Here is a 25011-nt window from a genome sequence, read left to right on the forward strand (position 1 = left end):
GAGAGAGGACCAATCAGCTGTCAGTGTGAAGAGAGAGGACCAATCAGCTGTCAGTGTAAAGAGCGAGGACCAATCAGCTGTCAGTGTGAAGAGAGAGAGGACCAATCAGCTGTCAGTGTGAAGAGCGAGAGGACCAATCAGCTGTCAGTGTGAAGAGAGAGGACCAATCAGCTGTCAGTGTGCAGAGAGAGGACCAATCAGCTGTCAGTGTGAAGAGAGAGAGGACCAATCAGCTGTCAGTGTGAAGAGAGAGAGGACCAATCAGCTGTCAGTGTGAAGAGAGAGGACCAATCAGCTGTCAGTGTGAAGAGAGAGGACCAATCAGCTGTCTGTGTGCAGAGAGAGAGGACCAATCAGCTGTCAGTGTGAGGAGAGAGGACCAATCAGCTGTCAGTGTGAGGAGAGAGAGAGGACCAATCAGCTGTCAGTGTGAAGAGAGAGGACCAATCATCTGTCAGTGTGAGGAGAGAGGAGATAAATGTGTATGAATGATGTTTCACAGTGAAACATGTTGATATATTATATCAGTGATTATTAATTTTATTAATCAGGATGTTTTTTAAATGACGTTAAATAAACGTCTGAAAGTGTCGAATGTTGATTTAAAGTTTATTAAAGTGACTTTATTAAAATATGAACCAGAGATGAAACATTAATATAAACTTTATTATCATCGTTAATAACCAGACGCTGCAGAGAGGCGTCCTCCACAGAGACGAATACTGAATATTTATATAAAGATTATTATTATTTATGTTCTTTCAGCAGGATGATCATCAGTGTTAGAGCTGCGTCACTGGTGTTGTTCAAACGGTGAAATCTCATTGGTCCTGATGTCTGATTGTTTCTGTGATGTCATCGAGCAGCTTTAACACATTATTATTATTACTATTATTATTAATATTAATATAATTATAATTGTTATTATTAACATCAAAGACACGACTGCAGATTCTGTTTTCATTTGTTTTATTTGAAAACTCTTTTAAGTCCGTCGGCCAATCAGAATCAGTCTCTGACTACTCTGGACTGTGATTGGTTAAGCTGCTGGACAGAGCCCGCCTCCTCCTCCCAGAGTCTGTTTCTACAGAGACACAAAACAGGAAGTTCATCCTCACAAAACAGGAAGTTCATCCTCACAAAACAGGAAGTTCATCCTCACAACACAGGAAGTTCATCCTCACCTCTGCTCATAAACAGGAAGTTCATCCTCACAAAACAGGAAGTTCATCCTCACAAAACAGGAAGTTCATCCTCACAAAACAGGAAGTTCATCCTCACCTCTGCTCATAAACAGGAAGTTCATCCTCATAAAACAGGAAGTTCATCCTCACCTCTGCTCACAAAACAGGAAGTTCATCCTCACAAAACAGGAAGTTCATCCTCACCTCTGCTCATAAACAGGAAGTTCATCCTCACAAAACAGGAAGTTCATCCTCACCTCTGCTCATAAACAGGAAGTTCATCCTCACAAAACAGGAAGTTCATCCTCACCTCTGCTCATAAACAGGAAGTTCATCCTCACAAAACAGGAAGTTCATCCTCACCTCTGCTCACAAAACAGGAAGTTCATCCTCACCTCTGCTCATAAACAGGAAGTTCATCCTCACCTCTGCTCATAAACAGGAAGTTCATCCTCACCTCTGCTCATAAACAGGAAGTTCATCCTCACCTCTGCTCATAAACAGGAAGTTCATCCTCACCTCTGCTCATAAACAGGAAGTTCATCCTCACCTCTGCTCACAAAACAGGAAGTTCATCCTCACAAAACAGGAAGTTCATCCTCACAAAACAGGAAGTTCATCCTCACAAAACAGGAAGTTCATCCTCACAAAACAGGAAGTTCATCCTCACAAAACAGGAAGTTCATCCTCACCTCTGCTCATAAACAGGAAGTACATCCTCACAAAACAGGAAGTTCATCCTCACAAAACAGGAAGTTCATCCTCACAAAACAGGAAGTTCATCCTCACAAAACAGGAAGTTCATCCTCACAAAACAGGAAGTTCATCCTCACAAAACAGGAAGTTCATCCTCACCTCTGCTCATAAACAGGAAGTTCATCCTCACAAAACAGGAAGTTCATCCTCACCTCTGCTCACAAAACAGGAAGTTCATCCTCACAAACAGGAAGTTCATCCTCACAAAACAGGAAGTTCATCCTCACCTCTGCTCATAAACAGGAAGATCATCCTCACCTCTGCTCACAAAACAGGAAGTTCATCCTCACCTCTGCTCACAAACAGGAAGTTCATCCTCACCTCTGCTCATAAACAGGAAGTTCATCCTCACCTCTGCTCATAAACAGGAAGTTCATCCTCACCTCTGCTCATAAACAGGAAGTTCATCCTCACCTCTGCTCACAAAACAGGAAGTTCATCCTCACCTCTGCTCACAAACAGGAAGTTCATCCTCACCTCTGCTCATAAACAGGAAGTTCATCCTCACCTCTGCTCACAAACAGGAAGTTCATAATCACCTCTGCTCATAAACAGGAAGTTCATCCTCACCTCTGCTCACAAAACAGGAAGTTCATCCTCACAAAACAGGAAGATCATCCTCACCTCTGCTCACAAACAGGAAGTTCATCCTCACAAAACAGGAAGTTCATCCTCACCTCTGCTCACAAAACAGGAAGTTCATCCTCACCTCTGCTCATAAACAGGAAGTACATCCTCACTTCTGCTCATAAACAGGAAGTTCATCCTCACCTCTGCTCACAAAACAGGAAGTTCATCCTCACCTCTGCTCACAAAACAGGAAGTACATCCTCACTTCTGCTCATAAACAGGAAGTACATCCTCACCTCTGCTCATAAACAGGAAGTATATATATATATGTTTATATAAACAGAGTTAGTGAACGTGTAGTTAGTCCAGAGACGAGCGGAGGGACACTCGGGGGACGTGTTATACTGTGACACTCGGGGGACGTGTTATACTGTGACACTCGGGGGACGTGTTCTTACTGTGACACTCGGGGGACGTGTTATACTGTGACACTCGGGGGACGTGTTCTACTGTGACACTCGGGGGACGTGTTCTACTGTGACACTCGGGGGACGTGTTCTACTGTGACACTCGGGGGACGTGTTCTTACTGTGACACTCGGGGGACGTGTTATACTGTGACACTCGGGGGACGTGTTATACTGTGACACTCGGGGGACGTGTTCTTACTGTGACACGCTGGAGGACGTGTTCTTACTGTGACAGTCGGGGGACGTGTTATACTGTGACACTCGGGGGACGTGTTCTTACTGTGACACGCTGGAGGACGTGTTATACTGTGACACTCGGGGGACGTGTTCTTACTGTGACACTCGGGGGACGTGTTATACTGTGACACGCTGGAGGACGTGTTCTTACTGTGACACTCGGGGGACGTGTTATACTGTGACACGCTGGAGGACGTGTTATACTGTGACACTCGGGGGACATGTTCTTACTGTGACACGCTGGAGGACGTGTTATACTGTGACACTCGGGGGACGTGTTCTTACTGTGACACGCTGGAGGACGTGTTATACTGTGACACTCGGGGGACGTGTTATACTGTGACACTCGGGGGACGTGTTCTTACTGTGACACGCTGGAGGACGTGTTATACTGTGACACGCTGGAGGACGTGTTATACTGTGACACTCGGGGGACGTGTTCTTACTGTGACACGCTGGAGGACGTGTTATACTGTGACACTCGGGGGACGTGTTATACTGTGACACGCTGGAGGACATGTTATACTGTGACACTCGGGGGACGTGTTATACTGTGACACGCTGGAGGACGTGTTATACTGTGACACTCGGGGGACGTGTTCTTAATGTGACACGCTGGAGGACGTGTTATACTGTGACACTCGGGGGACGTGTTCTTACTGTGACACTCGGGGGACGTGTTATACTGTGACACTCGGGGGACGTGTTCTTACTGTGACACGCTGGAGGACATGTTATACTGTGACACGCTGGAGGACGTGTTATACTGTGACACTCGGGGGACGTGTTATACTGTGACACGCTGGAGGACGTGTTATACTGTGACACGCTGGAGGACATGTTATACTGTGACACTCGGGGGACATGTTCTTACTGTGACACGCTGGAGGACGTGTTATACTGTGACACTCGGGGGACGTGTTCTTACTGTGACACGCTGGAGGACGTGTTATACTGTGACACTCGGGGGACGTGTTCTTACTGTGACACGCTGGAGGACGTGTTATACTGTGACACTCGGGGGACGTGTTATACTGTGACACGCTGGAGGACATGTTATACTGTGACACTCGGGGGACGTGTTATACTGTGACACTCGGGGGACGTGTTATACTGTGAGACTCGGGGGACGTGTTCTTACTGTGACACGCTGGAGGACGTGTTATACTGTGACACTCGGGGGACGTGTTATACTGTGACACGCTGGAGGACATGTTATACTGTGACACTCGGGGGACGTGTTATACTGTGACACTCGGGGGACGTGTTATACTGTGAGACTCGGGGGACGTGTTCTTACTGTGACACGCTGGAGGACGTGTTCTTACTGTGACACTCGGGGGACGTGTTCTTACTGTGACACGCTGGAGGACGTCCGCTCCACGAGCCGTCAGACTCACACTGCATCTGATAATGATCCAGAGTCCGTCCGTCCTCAACCTCAGAGAGACAAGGAGACAAAGAGACGAAGAGACAATGAGACAGAGAGACGAAGATACAGAGAGACAAAGAGACAAGGAGACAAAGAGACAATGAGACAGAGAGACGAAGATACAGAGAGACAAAGAGACAAGGAGACAAGGAGACAGAGATACAGAGAGACAGAGATACAGAGACAAAGAGACAAGGAGACAAAGAGACAAGGAGACAAGGAGACAAGGAGACAAGGAGACAGAGATACAGAGAGACAGAGAAACAGAGACAAAGAGACAAGGAGACAAAGAGACAGAGATACAGAGAGACAAGGAGACACAAAGAGACACAAGGACACAAAGACACAAGGAGACAAAGAGACACAAGGAGACAAAGAGACACAAGGAGACAAAGAGACACAAGGACACAAAGACACAAGGAGACAAAGAGACACAAGGAGACAAAGAGACACAAGGACACAAAGACACAAGGAGACAAAGAGACACAAGGAGACAAAGAGACACAAGGAGACAAAGAGACACAAGGACACAAAGAGACACAAGGAGACAAAGAGACACAAGGACACAAAGACACAAGGAGACAAAGAGACACAAGGAGACAAAGAGACACAAGGACACAAAGAGACACAAGGAGACAAAGAGACACAAGGACACAAAGACACAAGGAGACAAAGAGACACAAGGAGACAAAGAGACACAAGGACACAAAGACACAAGGAGACAAAGAGACACAAGGAGACAAAGAGACACAAGGAGACAAAGAGACAGAGGGACACAAGGAGACAAAGACACAAAGAGACAAGGAGACAGAGATACAAGGACACAGAGACACAGTCGTGTAAACATAAGTGAATGACAGTTTTGCTGACGCAGCAGAGTCGTGTTCTTCAGCAGTGACTTAACAACAGGAAGTGATGTAACAACAGGAAGTGTTCAACAACAGGAAGTGTTTAACAACAGGAAGTGTTTAACAACAGGAAGTGATGTAACAACAGGAAGTGATGTAACAACAGGAAGTGATGTAACAACAGGAAGTGTCTAACAACAGGAAGTGTTTAACAACAGGAAGTGATATAACAACAGGAAGTGTTCAACAACAGGAAGTGTTTAACAACAGGAAGTGATGTAACAACAGGAAGTGATGTAACAACAGGAAGTGATGTAACAACAGGAAGTGTCTAACAACAGGAAGTGTTTAACAACAGGAAGTGACGTAACAACAGGAAGTGTCTAACAACAGGAAGTGATGTAACAACAGGAAGTGTCTAACAACAGGAAGTGATGTAACAACAGGAAGTGTTTAACAACAGGACGTGATGTAACAACAGGAAGTGTTTAACAACAGGAAGTGTCTGACAACAGGAAGTGTCTAACAACAGGAAGTGTTTAACAACAGGAAGTGATGTAACAACAGGAAGTGTCTAACAACAGGAAGTGTTTAACAACAGGAAGTGATATAACAACAGGAAGTGTTCAACAACAGGAAGTGTTTAACAACAGGAAGTGATGTAACAACAGGAAGTGATGTAACAACAGGAAGTGATGTAACAACAGGAAGTGTCTAACAACAGGAAGTGTTTAACAACAGGAAGTGACGTAACAACAGGAAGTGTCTAACAACAGGAAGTGATGTAACAACAGGAAGTGTCTAACAACAGGAAGTGATGTAACAACAGGAAGTGTTTAACAACAGGACGTGATGTAACAACAGGAAGTGTTTAACAACAGGAAGTGTCTGACAACAGGAAGTGTCTAACAACAGGAAGTGTTTAACAACAGGAAGTGATGTAACAACAGGACGTGATGTAACAACAGGAAGTGATGTAACAACAGGAAGTGTGTCTACCTTCAGCCTGTAACCATGGGAACAGCTGAGCAGCACGTGCTCTCTGAAGCTGTACTCTGATTGGACGGGGCTCAGCACGCCATTGGCTGGAGCTTCAGGTGCTGGACACGTACTTCCTGTCACGACAAAATAAAAGCTCACTGCTGAGTGTGTGTGTGTGTGTGTGTGTGTGTGTGTGTGTGTGTCCCTGTGTGTGTGTGTGTGTGTGTGTGTGTGTCTGTGTGTGTGTGTGTGTGTGTGTGTGTGTGTGTGTGTGTGTGTGTGTGTGTCCCTGTGTGTGTGTGTGTGTGTCCCTGTGTGTGTGTGTGTGTGTGTGTCTGTGTCTGTGTGTGTGTGTGTGTGTGTGTGTGTGTGTGTGTGTCTGTGTGTGTGTGTCTGTGTGTGTGTGTGTCTGTTGTATGTTGTGTGTGTGTGTGTGTGTGTGTGTGTGTGTGTGTGTCTGTTGTGTGTCTGTTGTCTGTGTGTGTGTGTGTGTGTGTGTGTGTGTCTGTGTGTGTGTGTGTGTGTGTGTGTGTGTGTGTGTGTGTGTGTGTGTGTGTGTTACCTGTAGTTGTGTATGTGAGGCTCCAGCCCTGGTTCTCTCCGGAGTCGTCGCTGTGGAACGACACGGTGACGACGTGACTGTTGGTCTGGATCTCACCTGGAGACACGAGGCCACAGAAGGGACCCCAGAGTCTGCTGCCTGCTGACACCTGACACACACACACACACAGGGACACAACAGACACACACACACACACACACACACACACACACAGACACACACACACACACACACACACACACACACACACACACACACACACACACACACACAGGGACACACACAGACACACACACACAGACACACAGGGACACACACAGACACACACACACAGACACACACACACACACACACACACACACACACAGACACACACACACACAGACACACACACACACACACACACGGTCAGAACCAGCAGGGGGCGTGGTCTGCCCCGTGCCCAGGTGTGTGTGCGGCGTGCTCACCGTCACGTGGTCGTAGGGGCAGCGGACGTCGGGGTGGTCCTCCACGTCGAAGCGGGGATCGAACCGGAGGCTGAGCCTGAAGCCCGGCTCCACCTCGATCCGGTACGAACACTCAGAGCTCTTTGGGTACGGAGACGGGAACTCCACGCTGCTCAGGACGCCGGAGCGTTCCCTGAACACACCGCCACTGCACTCCACTGCACACACACACACACACACACACACACACACACACACACACACACACGCACAGAGACACACACACACACACACACACACACACACACACACACACAGACACACAGACAAACACACACAGACACACAGACACACACACACACACACAGGGACACACACACACACACACACACACAGGGACACACACACACACAGGTGAGGGGGGGATCCAGAGCTTTGCCTTCCCCAGCCGGGGGTTTGAGAGCCCCCCCCCCCACCACCCGCAGGCGTAAGGAGGCCACCCTCTGGTCCACCGGGGTCAACTCCAACACCGCGGCGCTCAGCCGGGGGTTTGAGAGTCTCCCCACACCCGCCCGGCCCCTCACACCCTGGGCCCCTCCAGAGAAGACCAGGGTCCAGCCCCTATCCAGGAGCACGGGTCCAGATCCAGACTGTGTGTGGAGGTGAGCCCCCCCAGATCTAACTGGGAGCTCCACCTCCCTCACAAGCTCCGGCTCCTTCCCCCACAGAGAGGAGACGCTCCACGTCCCCAGAGCCTCTGCTGCCCGGGTCTGGACCCTCCAGGCCCCTCACCCTCACTGCCCCCCGTGCAGCAGCGCCCCGACCCCAGAGGCTCCTCCTGTGAGTGGGGGGCCCACAGGATGGAGAGGGGAGGGGCCACAGGATGGAGAGGGGGGGGGGGGGGGGGGGGGGCACAGGATGGAGAGGGGGGAGGGGCCACGTCACTTTTTCAAACCCGGCCAACAGGCGCTCGCCGGCGAGCCCTCGGCCTGGGTCTGGCTCCAGACGGGGCCCCCGGTCTTCCTCCGGGCAGGGTCTCTGGTCCTCGTTCGTCCGTAGAGTCTCTGTGAACCGTTCTTAGTCCGGCCCCTCTGAGACCAGGAGCCCCAGGGTCCAGACCACACGGGGACCTAACACCCTTTCAGAATAAGACTTCCTGTTGGAGCCTGGTGTTCCCGTTGCTGACCTAACACCCTTTCAGAATAAGACTTCCTGTTGGAGCCTGGTGTTCCCGTTGTTTGAACAGTTTTAAAAACATCATCATTGACCTTTGACCTCTTTCTGACTGAGCACAGAGCTGATCCTGATCCTGGTCCTGGTCCTGGTCCTGGTCCTGGTCCTGATCCTGATCCTGGTCCTGGTCCTGGTCCTGGTCCTGATCCTGGTCCTGATCCTGGTCCTGATCCTGATCCTGGTCCTGGTCCTGATCCTGATCCTGATCCTGATCCTGATCCTGGTCCTGATCCTGATCCTGATCCTGGTCCTGATCCTGGTCCTGATCCTGATCCTGGTCCTGATCCTGATCCTGGTCCTGATCCTGATCCTGATCCTGATCCTGGTCCTGATCCTGATCCTGATCCTGGTCCTGATCCTGGTCCTGATCCTGATCCTGATCCTGGTCCTGATCCTGATCCTGATCCTGATCCTGATCCTTCACATGTTCGGACCTTGGTTCCGTTTGTTTGGACCCAGAACTCTTATTTTGAAAGGGTGTTGGGTCACTGAACAGACGGGTAGTTGTGCTGCACAACTATGTGTGTGTGTGTGTGTGTGTGTGTGTGTGTGTGTGTGTGTGTGTGTATGTGTATGTGTATGTGTCTGTGTGTGTGTGTGTGTGTGATCCTCCTCCACACTGAAACATTCAGAAAATGTAAATATTTGCCACAATCAGCAGCTGCTGCTATCAGTCAGAGAGAGGTTAGAGTCCAGACACACACACACACACACACACACACACACACACACACACACACACACACACACACACACACACACACACACACACACACACACGCACACACAGACACACGCACACGCACGCACACACACACACACACACACACACGCACACACACACACACACACACAGACACACGCACACACACACACACACACACACAGACACACACACACACACACACACACGCGCACACACACGCGCGCGCACGCACACGCACACACACACACGCACAGGGACACACACACACACACACACAGGGACACACACACACACACACACACACACACGCACAGGGACACACACACACACACACACAGGGACACACACACACACACACACAGACACACAGGGACACACACACACACACACGAAGAAATTAACCTGAACCAAGATGCATCTTTCCCTGACTAGGTTAGCGTGTAGCTACGTTAGCATGTAGCTAGGTTAGCATGTAGCCATGTTAGCATTCGTTTGTTTGAGTTTCTCTTTTAACGACAGATAAGTGCAGATCTTTCCTCGCTCACAGGTTCAGACGTGCCGGTCTGTATCAGGTGACCGAACCTGAACAGGCCACGCCCCCTGGAGGACGGGTCCAGGTGTGTGACGGGGGGTCGGACCCTTCGTCCCGGCTCATGGCGTCCTGCTCCTGTTAGGGATGAGGGTCCCCTCGCTCCTGCTCAGGAGGAGTCTGCGTGTTCTGTCACGTGTCGACACTTTGTAACTGAAGCTGCTGGACGCGTTGAGTGTTATCGTAGCAGTGATGACGTCAACACAGCTAGCAGGTGCTAACAGGTGCTAACAGGCGCTAACATGAGCTAACATGAGCTAACAGGTGCTAACAGGTGCTAATGGGTTCATAACACAGGACCTGAGGAACACAGGACCTGAAGAACAGGACCTGAAGAACACAGGACCTGAGGAACAGGACCTGAGGAACACGGGACCTGAGGAACACAGGACCTGAGGAACACAGGACCTGAGGAACACAGGACCTGAGGAACACAGGACCTGAGGAACAGGACCTGAGGAACACAGGACCTGAGGAACAGGACCTGAGGAACACAGGACCTGAGGAACACAGGACCTGAGGAACACAGGACCTGAGGAACACAGGACCTGAAGAACACAGGACCTGAAGAACACAGGACCTGAGGAACAGGACCTGAGGAACACAGGACCTGAGGAACAGGACCTGAGGAACACAGGACCTGAAGAACACAGGACCTGAGGAACACAGGACCTGAGGAACACAGGACCTGAGGAACAGGACCTGAGGAACACGGGACCTGAAGAACACAGGACCTGAGGAACAGGACCTGAGGAACACAGGACCTGAGGAACAGGACCTGAGGAACACAGGACCTGAGGAACAGGACCTGAGGAACAGGACCTGAGGAACACAGGACCTGAGGAACACAGGACCTGAAGAACACAGGACCTGAAGAACACAGGACCTGAGGAACACAGGACCTGAGGAACAGGACCTGAAGAACACAGGACCTGAGGAACACAGGACCTGAAGAACACAGGACCTGAGGAACACAGGACCTGAGGAACAGGACCTGAAGAACACAGGACCTGAGGAACAGGACCTGAAGAACACAGGACCTGAGGAACAGGACCTGAGGAACACAGGACCTGAAGAACACAGGATCTGAAGAACAGGACCTGAAGAACAGGACCTGAGGAACACAGGACCTGAGGAACACAGGACCTGAGGAACACAGGACCTGAGGAACACAGGACCTGAGGAACACAGGACCTGAGGAACACAGGACCTGAGGAACACAGGACCTGAGGAACAGGACCTGAGGAACACAGGACCTGAAGAACACAGGACCTGAGGAACACAGGACCTGAAGAACACAGGACCTGAAGAACACGGGACCTGAGGAACAGGACCTGAGGAACAGGACCTGAAGAACACAGGACCTGAGGAACACAGGACCTGAGGAACACAGGACCTGAGGAACACGGGACCTGAGGAACAGGACCTGAGGAACACAGGACCTGAGGAACACAGGACCTGAAGAACACAGGACCTGAAGAACAGGACCTGAGGAACACAGGACCTGAGGAACACAGGACCTGAGGAACACAGGACCTGAGGAACACTGGACCTGAAGATCAGCTGCTGGAATTCAAATCTGCTGAAACACGAGGAAACTGGTTTGAACTGCTGAGAGGATTAGTGTGTGTGTGTGTGTGTGTGTGTGTGTGTGTGTGTGTGTGTGTGTGTGTGTGTGTGTGTGTGTGTGTGTGTGTGTGTGTGTGTGTGTGTGTGTGTGTGTGTGTGTGTGTGTGTGTGTGTGTGTGTGTGTGTGAGGTCAACTCATATCACTTCACCATCACACGACCCCTAATCCATCTGTAAACAACACGGGCTCTCTCCTCCTCTGGGTCACCTCTGACCCATTAACGTCTGGGTCTCATCCTCTGGAGCCTGGATCTCACCCCTCCAGGGTTCTCCAGGGTTCTCCAGGGTTCTCCATGTACCCGGATGTTTGTGGATCTCAGACTGACTGTGACTTAACAAATGAACTCGTTGCTGCAGGTTAAATGAGATTCAGCAGGATTTACATTCCTGGGTTATTTTAGGTCAAAGAGTCAAAGTTATCACTGTTACTCATTTAGGATGGATTATAACTGATCAGGTGGTCACTGAACAGTGGTCAGGTGATCAGTGATCGGTTGTTAGGTGATCAGGTGATCAGGTGATCAGGTGGTCAGGTATCAGCTCACCTGTGCAGGTGCGGTTGTCATGGTGCAGCAGGTAACCGTAGCGACAGGAGCAGTAGAAGCCTCCGATGTAGTTGTGACAGAAATGATCACAGAGCAGGTTTTCATCGGGCCGCTCGCTGCACTCGTCCACGTCTGAGGACACACACCTTTGTTTACTCACACACCTTTGTTTACTCACACACACCTTTGTTTACTCACACACACACCTTTGTTTACTCACACACACCTTTGTTTACTCACACACACCTTTGTTTACTCACACACACCTTTGTTTACTCACACACACACCTTTGTTTACTCACACACACCTTTGTTTACTCACACACACCTTTGTTTACTCACACACACCTTTGTTTACTCACACACACCTTTGTTTACTCACACACACCTTTGTTTACTCACACATGTTTGTTTACTCACACCTTTGTTTACTCACACACACCTTTGTTTACTCACACATGTTTGTTTACTCACACATGTTTGTTTACTCACACATGTTTGTTTACTCACACCTTTGTTTACTCACACATGTTTGTTTACTCACACCTTTGTTTACTCACACATGTTTGTTTACTCACACACACCTTTGTTTACTCACACATGTTTGTTTACTCACACACACCTTTGTTTACTCACACATGTTTGTTTACTCACACATGTTTGTTTACTCACACACCTTTGTTTACTCACACACACCTTTGTTTACTCACACACACCTTTGTTTACTCACACACACCTTTGTTTACTCACACACACCTTTGTTTACTCACACACACCTTTGTTTACTCACACACACCTTTGTTTACTCACACCTTTGTTTACTGGTGTTTGTTTACTGGTGTTGTTAACTCAGGGTGTCTGAGGGTGATGGAGGGTGATGGAGGGTGATGGAGGGTGATGGGGGGTGATGGAGGGTGATGGAGGGTGTTGGAGGGTGATGGAGGGTGATGGAGGGTGTTGGAGGGTGTTGGAGGGTGTTGGAGGGTGATGGAGGGTGATGGAGGGTGTTGGAGGGTGATGGAGGGTGATGGAGGGTGTTGGAGGGTGTTGGAGGGTGTTGGAGGGTGATGGAGGGTGTTGGAGGGTGATGGAGGGTGTTGGAGGGTGTTGGAGGGTGATGGAGGGTGATGGAGGGTGATGGAGGGTGATGGAGGGTGATGGAGGGTGTTGGAGGGTGATGGAGGGTGATGGAGGGTGATGGAGGGTGATGGATGGTGTCTGAGGGTGATGGAGGGTGTTGGAGGGTGATGGAGGGTGTTGGAGGGTGTTGGAGGGTGTTGGAGGGTGATGGAGGGTGATGGAGGGTGTTGGAGGGTGATGGAGGGTGATGGAGGGTGTTGGAGGGTGATGGAGGGTGATGGAGGGTGTTGGAGGGTGTTGGAGGGTGATGGAGGGTGATGGAGGGTGATGGAGGGTGATGGAGGGTGATGGAGGGTGTTGGAGGGTGATGGAGGGTGATGGAGGGTGATGGATGGTGTTGGAGGGTGATGGAGGGTGTTGGAGGGTGATGGAGGGTGATGGAGGGTGATGGGGGGTGTTGGAGGGTGTTGGAGGGTGTTGGAGGGTGATGGAGGGTGATGGAGGGTGTTGGAGGGTGATGGAGGGTGTTGGAGGGTGTTGGAGGGTGTTGGAGGGTGATGGAGGGTGATGGAGGGTGATGGAGGGTGATGGGGGGTGTTGGAGGGTGTTGGAGGGTGTTGGAGGGTGATGGAGGGTGATGGAGGGTGATGGAGGGTGTTGGAGGGTGTTGGAGGGTGATGGAGGGTGATGGAGGGTGTTGGAGGGTGTTGGAGGTTGTTGGAGGGTGATGGAGGGTGATGGAGGGTGATGGAGGGTGTTGGAGGGTGATGGAGGGTGATGGAGGGTGATGGAGGGTGATGGAGGGTGTTGGAGGGTGATGGAGGGTGTTGGAGGGTGATGGAGGGTGATGGAGGGTGATGGAGGGTGATGGAGGGTGATGGAGGGTGATGGGGGGTGTTGGAGGGTGATGGAGGGTGTTGGAGGGTGTTGGAGGGTGTTGGAGGGTGATGGAGGGTGATGGAGGGTGATGGAGTGTGATGGAGGGTGTTGGAGGGTGATGGGGGGTGTTGGAGGGTGATGGAGGGTGATGGAGGGTGTTGGAGGGTGATGGGGGGTGTTGGAGGGTGATGGAGGGTGATGGAGGGTGATGGAGGGTGTTGGAGGGTGTTGGAGGGTGTTGGAGGGTGATGGAGGGTGTTGGAGGGTGATGGGGGGTGATGGAGGGTGATGGAGGGTGTTGGAGGGTGATGGGGGGTGTTGGAGGGTGATGGAGGGTGTTGGAGGGTGTTGGAGGGTGATGGAGGGTGATGGAGGGTGACGGAGGGTGTTGGAGGGTGATGGAGGGTGATGGAGGGTGTTGGAGGGTGTTGGAGGGTGATGGAGGGTGATGGAGGGTGATGGGGGGTGTTGGAGGGTGATGGAGGGTGTTGGAGGGTGATGGAGGGTGTTGGAGGGTGATGGAGGGTGATGGAGGGTGATGGGGGGTGTTGGAGGGTGATGGAGGGTGTTGGAGGGTGATGGAGGGTGATGGAGGGTGTTGGAGGGTGATGGGGGGTGTTGGAGGGTGATGGGGGTGTTGGAGGGTGATGGAGGGTGATGGAGGGTGTTGGAGGGTGATGGAGGGTGTTGGAGGGTGATGGAGGGTGTTGGAGGGTGATGGAGGGTGATGGAGGGTGATGGGGGGTGTTGGAGGGTGATGGAGGGTGTTGGAGGGTGATGGAGGGTGATGGAGGGTGTTGGAGGGTGATGGAGGGTGTTGGAGGGTGATGGAGGGTGATGGAGGGTGTTGGAGGGTGATGGAGGGTGTTGGAGGGTGATGGGGGGTGTTGGAGGGTGATGGAGGGTGACGGAGGGTGTTGGAGGGTGACGGAGGGTGATGGAGGGCGTGCGACTCACCCACGGCGCTGTAGTGCGCCCTGAAGCCGGCGTGGCGTTCCTCGTTGGAGAAGTCGGAGACGAAGACGACGCTGACGGAGTTTCTGGGTGAAGCGATGATCCGCTGAGCCGGGACCGCCTCCGTGTCCGTCTGCTCCAGACCGCAGAACAACGCCAGCAGCTCGCCATCCGCCTCCACCTGCAACACGCCACAGTCAGACCTGGTCCTGGTCCAGACCTGGTCCTGATCCAGACCTGGTCCTGGTCCAGACCTGGTCCTGGTCCAGACCTGGTCCTGATCCAGACCTGGTCCTGGTCCAGACCTGGTCCTGGTCCAGACCTGGTCCTGATCCAGACCTGGTCCTGGTCCAGACCTGATCCTGATCCAGACCTGGTCCTGGTCCAGACCTGGTCCTGGTCCAGACCTGGTCCTGGTCCTGATCCAGACCTGGTCCTGGTCCAGACCTGGTCCTGGTCCAGACCTGGTCCTGATCCAGACCTGGTCCTGGTCCAGACCTGGTCCTGGTCCTGCCCCCCTGGCCCCGGGTCTCACCTGGACGTAGTCGTACTCGCAGCGGTACGAGGGCTCCAGGTCGAAGTGGCTGAAGTGGACCTGGACCCTGAACCCTCGGGGGACGCTGATGTTCCAGCGCAGCTCCGTGTCCCGAGGGTACGGCTCCGGGAAGTCTGGGGACTGCAGAGTCCCGTACATCTGAGCGCCCGCCGCCACGGGCACGGGGGACGCCACGGGCACGGGGGACGCCACGGGCACGGGGGACGCCACGGGCACGGGGGACGCCACGGGCACGGGGGACGCCACGGGCACGGGGGACGCCACGGGCACGGGGGACGCCACGGACACGGGGGACGCCACGGACACGGGGGACGCCACGGACACGGGGGACGCCACGAACACGGGGGACGCCACCGCCATGAAGAAGAAGAACGCCAACCAGCTGACAAACACATCATCAACACTTTATTATTATTATTTTAATTATTAACAGTTAAAAATAGAATGATTATTAATAAAGACATGAATTAATTATAATAATAATAATTAAGTTTAAACTGAACAGATACAAGTTTATGATCATAATTAACTTTATTATTAATAATAATAATATTAATAATAATAATAATAATATTAATAATAATAATATTAATATTAATAATAATAATGATAATAATAATAATAATAATAATAATAATAATAATAATAATAATAATAACAATAATAATAATAATAATAATGATAATAATAATGATAATAATAATAATAATAATAATAATAATAATAATAATAATAATAATGATAATAATGATATTAATAATAATAATAATAATAATAATAATAATAATAATATTAATAATAATATTAATAACAATAATAATAATGATAATAATAATAATAATATTAATAATAATAATAATGATAATAATAATAATAATAATGATAATAATAATAATAATGATAATAATAATAATAATAATAATAATAATATTAATAATAATATTAATAACAATAATAATAATGATAATAATAATAATAATAATAATATTAATAATAATAATGATATTAATAATAATAATAATAATAATAATAATAATAATGATAATAATAATGATATTAATAATAATAATAATAATAATAATAATAATAATAATATTAATAATAATATTAATAATAATAATAATGATAATAATAATAATAATAATAATAATAATAATAATAATAATAATAATAATAATAATAATAATGATAATAATAATAATAATAATAATAATAATAATAATAATAATAATGATATTAATAATGATAATAATAATAATAATAACGAGCACCGACCTCGTCATCCTGTCTCTCTCTCTTCGTCTCGTGCCTCTGAACTCTCGGAGCCTCGCGCACTGAACCCTGAGCTGAGGGGGCGGGGCTACGGGGGGCGGAAGGGTTCAAACGGAAGTCTGACAAAATAAAAGCACTCACGGAGAAGTTCGGTCATATTAAATATATTAATATTAATAAATGTTGATTCAATGGGATCAGAGTCCAGGACCCCGTCCCCTCACACTCAAGGCCGGGTCTGGGGTCTGGGGTCCCGGGTCCGGGGTCTGGGGTCCCGGGTCTGGGGTCTGGGGTCTGGGGTCTGGGGTCCGGGGTCTGGGGTCTCGGGTCTGGGGTCCGGGGTCTCGGGTCTGGGGTCTCGGGTCTGGGGTCCGGGGTCCGGGGTCCGGGGTCTGGGGTCTGGGGTCCCGGGTCCCGGGTCTGGGGTCTGGGGTCCGGGGTCTGGGGTCTGGGGTCCGGGGTCCGGGGTCTGGGGTCCCGGGTCCCGGGTCTCGGGTCCGGGGTCTGGGGTCTGGGGTCCGGGGTCCGGGGTCTGGGGTCTCGGGTCTGGGGTCTGGGGTCTCGGGTCCGGGGTCCGGGGTCTGGGGTCCCGGGTCCCGGGTCTCGGGTCCGGGGTCTGGGGTCTGGGGTCCGGGGTCCGGGGTCTGGGGTCCCGGGTCCCGGGTCCCGGGTCCGGGGTCCGGGGTCTGGTTTCTGTTGTTGCACAACATAAATAAAACCATAATATTTGGAATAATTCAGAAATGAACTTTAGGGGAAAGAACTCCTGTGGAATCCAAGTGTTTTATTTTGAAAGGTCCACCGGGGGGCGCCACCTGACCTCCCTACGACCAGTTGACCCCAGCCCCCCTCCCTCCGGTGCTCTGGTCCTCCTCCCCGGCGCCCGCCTCCTCTCCTCCCCGGCCCCCGCCTCCTCTCCACCGGACCTCCTCTCCTCTGCGCCTCCTCTCCTCCGGTCCTCCTTCCCGGCCCCCGTCTCCTCTCCTCCCCGGCCCCCGCCTCCTCTCCACCGGACCTCCTCTCCTCTGCGCCTCCTCTCCTCCGGTCCTCCTTCCCGGCCCCCGTCTCCTCTCCTCCCCGGCCCCCGCCTCCTCTCCTCCGGTCCTCCTCTCCTCCGGTCCTCCTTCCCGGCCCCCGTCTCCTCTCCTCCCCGGCCCCCGCCTCCTCTCCTCCGGTCCTCCTCTCCTCTGCGCCTCCTCTCCTCCGGTCCTCCTTCCCGGCCCCCGTCTCCTCTCCTTCCCGGCCCCCGCCTCCTCTCCTCCGGTGCTCCGGTCCTCCTCCCCGGCCCCCGCCTCCTCCGGTCCTCCTCTCCCCCCCGCCTCCTCTCCTCCGGTGCTCCGGTCTTCCTCCCGGCCCCCGCCTCCTCTCGCCCCCGCCTCCTCTCGCCCCCGCCTCCTCCGGTCCTCCTCCCCGGCCCCTGCAGCCTCTCCTCCGGTACTCCGGTCCTCCTCTCCCCCCCGCCTCCTCTCCTCCGGTGCTCCGGTCTTCCTCCCGGCCCCCGCCTCCTCTCGCCCCCGCCTCCTCCGGTCCTCCTCCCCGGCCCCTGCAGCCTCTCCTCCCCGCCTCTCCGGTCCTCCTCCCCGGCCCCTGCAGCCTCTCCTCCCCGCCTCTCCGGTCATGCCGAGCCGACAGAAGCAGCTCGTGTTCTCGGTGTCCGGGCTCTTCGGGCTCTGCTGCGCCCTGACGGCCGCGGTGGCCACCGGCCTGCCGCTGTGGGTCCGCGGGGTCGTGCTGTGCCGGACCGGGGCCGAGCTGGTGAACGCGACCGGACCCGAACTGGACAAGTTCCTGGGGGAGCTGAACTACGGGCTGTTCACCGGGGAGAGGGTGAAGCAGTGCGGGCTGGGAGGGCGGCCGTCCCGCTTCAGCTGTGAGTGACGGTCCCGCTAATATGGGATTTAATATAATATAATATAATATAATATGATTTAATGTAATATCAGATAATATAATATAATATAATATAATTAAATATTTGATGATAATAACAAGTCCACAGAAGGAGCATTACTGGAGTAACGGTTGCCATGGTGACGGAGAACAGGTGATCTCACCTGCTCATTAATTATTCAGATTAATTCAATAATTCAACACAACACACACTGCTGCTGCAGGGGACACCAGGGCCGTGTGCAACAGGTCCGGGGCCGTGTGCAACAGGTCCGGGGCCGTGTGCAACAGGTCCGGGGTCGGTTCATGTTTTCAGTTCACTCAGAGTTTTTAATGAGAGCAGAGACACTAACGAGCTCCACACACACACACACACACACACACACACACACACACACACACACACACACACACACACACACACACACACACACACACACACACAGGGACAGACACACACACACACACACACACACACACACACACACACACACACACACACACAGGGACAGACACACACACACACACACACACACACACACACACACACACACACACACACACACACACACAAAAGCTCACACACACACACATTGGAACATGTTCTGGGGCTTGTTCAGGTTCTGGGGTCAGTTGGGTCCTGGTTCTGGGGTCAGTTGGGACCTGGTTCTGGGGCTGGTCCTGGTTCTGGGGTCAGTTGGGACCTGGTTCTGGGGTCAGTTGGGACCTGGTTCTGGGGTCAGCTGGGACCTGGTTCTGGGGCTGGTCCTGGTTCTGGGGTCAGTTGGGACCTGGTTCTGGGGTCAGCTGGGACCTGGTTCTGGGGTCAGTTGGGACCTGGTTCTGGGGTCAGTTGGGACCTGGTTCTGGGGCTGGTCCTGGTTCTGGGGTCAGTTGGGACCTGGTTCTGGGGTCAGTTGGGTCCTGGTTCTGGGGTCAGTTGGGACCTGGTTCTGGGGCTGGTCCTGGTTCTGGGGTCAGTTGGGACCTGGTTCTGGGGTCAGTTGGGACCTGGTTCTGGGGTCAGCTGGGACCTGGTTCTGGGGCTGGTCCTGGTTCTGGGGTCAGCTGGGACCTGGTTCTGGGGCTGGTCCTGGTTCTGGGGTCAGCTGGGACCTGGTTCTGGGGTCAGTTGGGACCTGGTTCTGGGGCTGGCCCTGGTTCTGGGGTCAGTTGGGACCTGGTTCTGGGGTCAGCTGGGACCTGGTTCTGGGGTCAGTTGGGACCTGGTTCTGGGGCTGGTCCTGGTTCTGGGGTCAGCTGGGACCTGCTCTGACCTGCAGCCCTGTCTCTCCCAGTCTTCCCAGACCTGCTGAGCGCCGTCCCGGTGGGCCTCCACGTCAGCGTCGTCTTCTTCTGTGGTGTCGTGATCCTCTTCTCCTCAGTGGCCTCCGGCTTCTTCTTCTTCAACGCCTTCGGCCGACCGTACGAGACGCTGCAAGGCCCCCTGGGACTTTACCTGTGGACCTTCACCTGCTGTGAGTCACGCGTCAGGGTCACACCGTAGACTCTCAGGGTCACACCGTAGACTCTCATGGTCACACCGTAGACTCTCAGGGTCACACCGTAGACTCTCAGGGTCACACCGTAGACTCTCATGGTCACACCGTAGACTCTCAGGGTCACACCGTAGACTCTCAGGGTCACACCGTAGACTCTCAGGGTCACACCGTAGACTCTCAGGGTCACACCGTAGACTCTCAGGGTCACACCGTAGACTCTCAGGGTCACACCGTAGACTCTCAGGGTCACACCGTAGACTCTCATGGTCACACCGTAGACTCTCACAGGTGTCACTCACCTGATCCTCAGGGACCACAGACAAGAGACAGGAGACAGGAGAGAAGAGACAAGAGACAGGAGACAGGAGACAGGAGACAGGAGGCAAGAGACAAGAGACAAGAGACAGGAGACGAGAGGCAAGAGACAAGAGACAAGAGGCAGGAGACAGGAGACAAGAGGCAGGAGACAAGAGGCAGGAGACAAGAGACAAGAGGCAGGAGATAAGAGACAAGAGGCAGGAGATAAGAGACAGGGAGACAGGAGACAAGAGGCAGGAGACAAGAGACAGGGAGACAGGGAGACAGGAGACAAGAGGCAGGAGACAGGAGACAGGGAGGCAGGAGACAAGAGACAGGAGACAGGAGACAAGAGACAGGAGACAGGAGACAGGGAGGCAGGAGACAAGAGACAGGAGACAGGAGACAAGAGACAGGAGACAGGGAGGCAGGAGACAAGAGACAGGAGACAAGAGGCAGGAGACAAGAGACAGGGAGGCAGGAGACAAGAGGCAGGAGACAAGAGACAGGGAGACAGGGAGACAGGAGACAAGAGGCAGGAGACAGGAGACAGGGAGGCAGGAGACAAGAGACAGGAGACAGGAGACAAGAGGCAGGAGACAAGAGACAGGGAGACAGGGAGACAGGAGACAAGAGGCAGGAGACAGGGAGGCAGGAGACAAGAGACAAGAGACAGGAGACAAGAGACAGGAGACAGGGAGGCAGGGGACAAGAGACAGGAGACAGGAGACAAGAGACAGGAGACAAGAGACAAGAGACAAGAGACAGGGAGGCAAGAGACAAGAGACAGGAGACGAGAGGCAAGAGACAAGAGACAAGAGACAGGGAGGCAAGAGACAAGAGACAGGAGACGAGAGACAGGAGACAAGAGACAAGAGACAAGAGGCAGGAGACAAGAGACAGGAGACAAGAGACAGGAGACAAGAGGCAGGAGACAAGAGACAAGAGGCAGGAGATAAGAGACAAGAGGCAGGAGATAAGAGACAGGGAGACAGGAGACAAGAGACAGGGAGACAGGGAGACAGGAGACAAGAGGCAGGAGACAGGGAGGCAGGAGACAAGAGACAAGAGACAGGAGACAAGAGACAAGAGACAGGAGACAGGGAGGCAGGGGACAAGAGACAGGAGACAGGAGACAAGAGACAGGAGACAAGAGACAAGAGACAAGAGACAGGGAGGCAAGAGACAAGAGACAGGAGACGAGAGGCAAGAGACAAGAGACAAGAGACAGGGAGGCAAGAGACAAGAGACAGGAGACGAGAGACAGGAGACAAGAGACAAGAGGCAGGAGACAAGAGACAGGAGACAAGAGACAGGAGACAAGAGGCAGGAGACAAGAGACAAGAGGCAAGAGACAGGAGACAAGAGACAGGGGGCAGGAGACAGGAGACAGGAGACAGGGAGGCAAGAGACAGGGAGGCAAGAGACAAGAGACAGGAGGCAGGAGACAAGAGACAAGAGACAGGAGACAGGAGACAAGAGACAAGAGACAAGAGACAGGAGACAAGAGACAAGAGACAAGAGGCAGGAGACAAGAGACAAGAGACAGGAGACAAGAGGCAAGAGACAGGAGACAGGGAGGCAGGAGACAAGAGACAAGAGGCAAGAGACAGGAGACAGGGAGGCAGGAGACAAGAGACAAGAGACAGGGGGCAGGAGACAGGAGACAGGGAGGCAAGAGACAGGGAGGCAAGAGACAAGAGACAGGAGGCAGGAGACAAGAGACAGGAGACAAGAGGCAAGAGACAGGAGACAGGGAGGCAGGAGACAAGAGACAAGAGACAGGGGGCAGGAGACAAGAGACAGGAGACAGGAGACAAGAGACAGGAGACAGGGAGGCAAGAGACAGGGAGGCAAGAGACAAGAGACAGGAGACAGGAGACAAGAGGCAGGAGACAAGAGACAGGAGACAAGAGGCAGGAGACAAGAGACAGGGAGGCAGGAGACAAGAGACAAGAAACAGGAGACAAGAGGCAAGAGACAGGGAGGCAGGAGACAAGAGACAAGAGACAGGGGGCAGGAGACAGGAGACAGGGAGGCAAGAGACAGGGAGGCAAGAGACAAGAGACAGGAGACAAGAGACAAGAGACAGGAGACAAGAGGCAAGAGACAGGGAGGCAGGAGACAAGAGACAAGAGACAGGGGGCAGGAGACAAGAGACAGGAGACAGGAGACAAGAGACAGGAGACAGGGAGGCAAGAGACAGGGAGGCAAGAGACAAGAGACAGGAGACAGGAGACAAGAGGCAGGAGACAAGAGACAGGAGACAAGAGGCAGGAGACAAGAGACAGGGAGGCAGGAGACAAGAAACAGGAGACAGGAGACAGGGAGGCAAGAGACAAGAGACAGGAGGCAGGAGACAAGAGACAAGAGACAGGAGACAAGAGACAGGAGACAGGGAGGCAAGAGACAAGAGACAGGAGACAAGAGGCAGGGGACAAGAGACAGGAGACAAGAGGCAGGAGACAAGAGACAGGAGGCAGGAGACAAGAGACAGGAGACAAGAGACAGGAGGCAGGAGACAAGAGACAAGAGACAGGAGACAAGAGACAGGAGACAGGGAGGCAAGAGACAGGGAGGCAAGAGACAGGAGACAAGAGACAAGAGACAGGAGACAAGAGACAGGAGGCAGGAGACAAGAGACAAGAGGCAGGAGACAGGAGACAAGAGGCAGGAGACAGGAGACAAGAGACAAGAGACAGGGAGGCAGGAGACAAGAGACAGGAGACAAGAGACAGGAGACAGGGAGGCAAGAGACAAGAGACAGGAGACAAGAGACAGGAGACAAGAGACAAGAGACAGGAGACAGGGAGGCAAGAGACAGGGAGACAGGAGACAAGAGACCGGGAGGCAGGAGACAAGAGACAGGAGACAAGAGACAGGAGACAAGAGACAAGAAGGCAGGAGACAAGAGACCGGGAGACAAGAGACAGGGAGGCAGGAGACAAGAGACAGGGAGGCAGGAGACAAGAGACAGGGAGACAGGAGACAAGAGACAGGAGACAGGGAGGCAGGAGACAAGAGACAGGAGACAAGAGACAGGAGACAAGAGACAGGGAGGCAGGAGACATGAGACAAGAGACAGGGAGGCAAGAGACAGGGAGGCAGGAGACAGGAGGCAGGAGAGTCTCAGATGACGCTGATGTGAGGGACAGACCCCCTGAGGTGGAACGGGGCTCTCCACAGGGTCCTCAGTGTTTCTGAGTCTGAGTGAAGAAGAAGTGAAGAGCGTCCTGTGATGTCACTTCCTGTCCCCGCAGGTCTGAGCAGCTGCCTGGTGATGGTCCTGTTTGCGTCGGAGGTGAAGCTTCACCGTCTCTCCGCTCGGATCGCCAACTTCAACGAGGTGAACTTCGTCTTCACGACGTACACGGAGCGCTACGATCGCTCCTTCTGGCTCTTCTTCCTCGTCTTCCTCCTCCACGCGCTCAACTTCCTGCTCATCCGCCTGGCGGGAGTCCAGTTTCCCTTCCAGCAGAGCAAAGAGTCGGACCTGGGCGGGGGGGCGGCCGACCTCATGTACTGAGACCTGGGGGGCGACGGACAGAGACTGATGACATCACTGACGGATGCTCCTTTAGTGTGAACCCTAATCATCACTTCCTGTCGTCTGTGGAGCGACACAGTCACGCTTCTGTTATTCACTTTGAGATAAACTCCTGTTTGTACCTTAAAGGTTGAGTCTGTAGAACGATCAGAGCGGCTCCATCTAGAGTCTCCAGATCGTCGTCCCAACAACAAAGTATAAGTCCAGCAGTGGGGTTGCCAGGTTGGTCAGACCCGGCCCAGTAGCTCCAGGAGAGCGGAGTCTGTTTGAGCCTGTTTGAACCCGTCCCCTCCAGAAAACCACAGCATCAAAACAAGGATTAGAGGAGTTTGACTGACAGTTAGCGTTAGCCGTTAGCGTTAGCCGTTAGCGTTAGCCGTTGCAGCTAAGTGCAGATGAAAGTGATGTTAGCATCCAGGAGCAGCGTAGCCATGTGGGCGTGCGTTTGAATGGCGTTCCTCTCCTTTCTCTCAGTCCATGGAGTGAATGCTCGGCCTATAGGGACTCACAGCCTACAGTAGCTGCACCCAACAACAGGCAACCCTGGCAACCAGCCTACAGTAGCTGCACCCAACAACAGACAACCCTGGCAACCAGCCTACAGTAGCTGCACCCAACAACAGACAACCCTGGCAACCAGCCTACAGTAGCTGCACCCAACAACAGGCAACCCTGGCAACCAGCCTACAGTAGCTGCACCCAACAACAGACAACCCTGGTAACCAGCCTACAGTAGCTGCACCCAACAACAGACAACCCTGGACACCAGCCTACAGTAGCTGCACCCAACAACAGATTAACATGACTTTAATAAAGATTCCACATGTTCAGCCTGTTTCTGTGTCAC

The 25011-nt window shown here is 52.3% G+C and overlaps 2 protein-coding genes across 2 annotated transcripts in view; one reads left to right on the forward strand and one right to left on the reverse strand.

Annotated features, from left to right (window-relative positions):
- masp1 (MBL associated serine protease 1) overlaps positions 1-15794 on the reverse strand; it is a gene marked incomplete at both ends in the record, with an annotated part of 20877 nt that extends 5083 nt beyond the window's left edge. Inside the window, 7 exons of the mRNA XM_083914136.1 lie at positions 4572-4656; positions 6496-6611; positions 7040-7187; positions 7507-7703; positions 12188-12319; positions 15104-15281; positions 15636-15794. Of these exons, the coding sequence (XP_083770262.1) occupies positions 4572-4656; positions 6496-6611; positions 7040-7187; positions 7507-7703; positions 12188-12319; positions 15104-15281; positions 15636-15794 (1015 nt within the window). The remainder of the gene's footprint in view (positions 1-4571; positions 4657-6495; positions 6612-7039; positions 7188-7506; positions 7704-12187; positions 12320-15103; positions 15282-15635) is intronic.
- A 2585-nt stretch (positions 15795-18379) lies between these two features.
- clrn1 (clarin 1) lies at positions 18380-24920 on the forward strand. The gene is made up of 3 exons (XM_083914519.1): positions 18380-18798; positions 20117-20296; positions 23878-24920. Exons 1-3 carry the CDS (start codon positions 18546-18548, stop codon positions 24141-24143), a joined length of 699 nt encoding a protein of 232 aa, XP_083770645.1. The 5' UTR covers positions 18380-18545; the 3' UTR covers positions 24144-24920.
- The last annotated feature ends 91 nt before the right edge of the window (positions 24921-25011 follow it).

The sequence above is a fragment of the Echiichthys vipera genome (genome assembly GCF_963691815.1).
Source record: "Echiichthys vipera genome assembly, chromosome: 5".
In the NCBI taxonomy this organism is placed as follows: domain Eukaryota; kingdom Metazoa; phylum Chordata; class Actinopteri; order Perciformes; family Trachinidae; genus Echiichthys; species Echiichthys vipera.

Bases quoted from the DNA above. Each gene is read 5' to 3' on its own strand.
- clrn1 (XM_083914519.1), top strand. From the start codon at position 18,546: ATGCCGAGCCGACAGAAGCAGCTCGTGTTCTCGGTGTCCGGGCTCTTC. The intron at 18,799-20,116 runs GTGAGTGACGGT...TGTCTCTCCCAG, and splicing joins GCGGCCGTCCCGCTTCAGCT to TCTTCCCAGACCTGCTGAGC. The intron at 20,297-23,877 runs GTGAGTCACGCG...CTGTCCCCGCAG, and splicing joins CCTGTGGACCTTCACCTGCT to GTCTGAGCAGCTGCCTGGTG.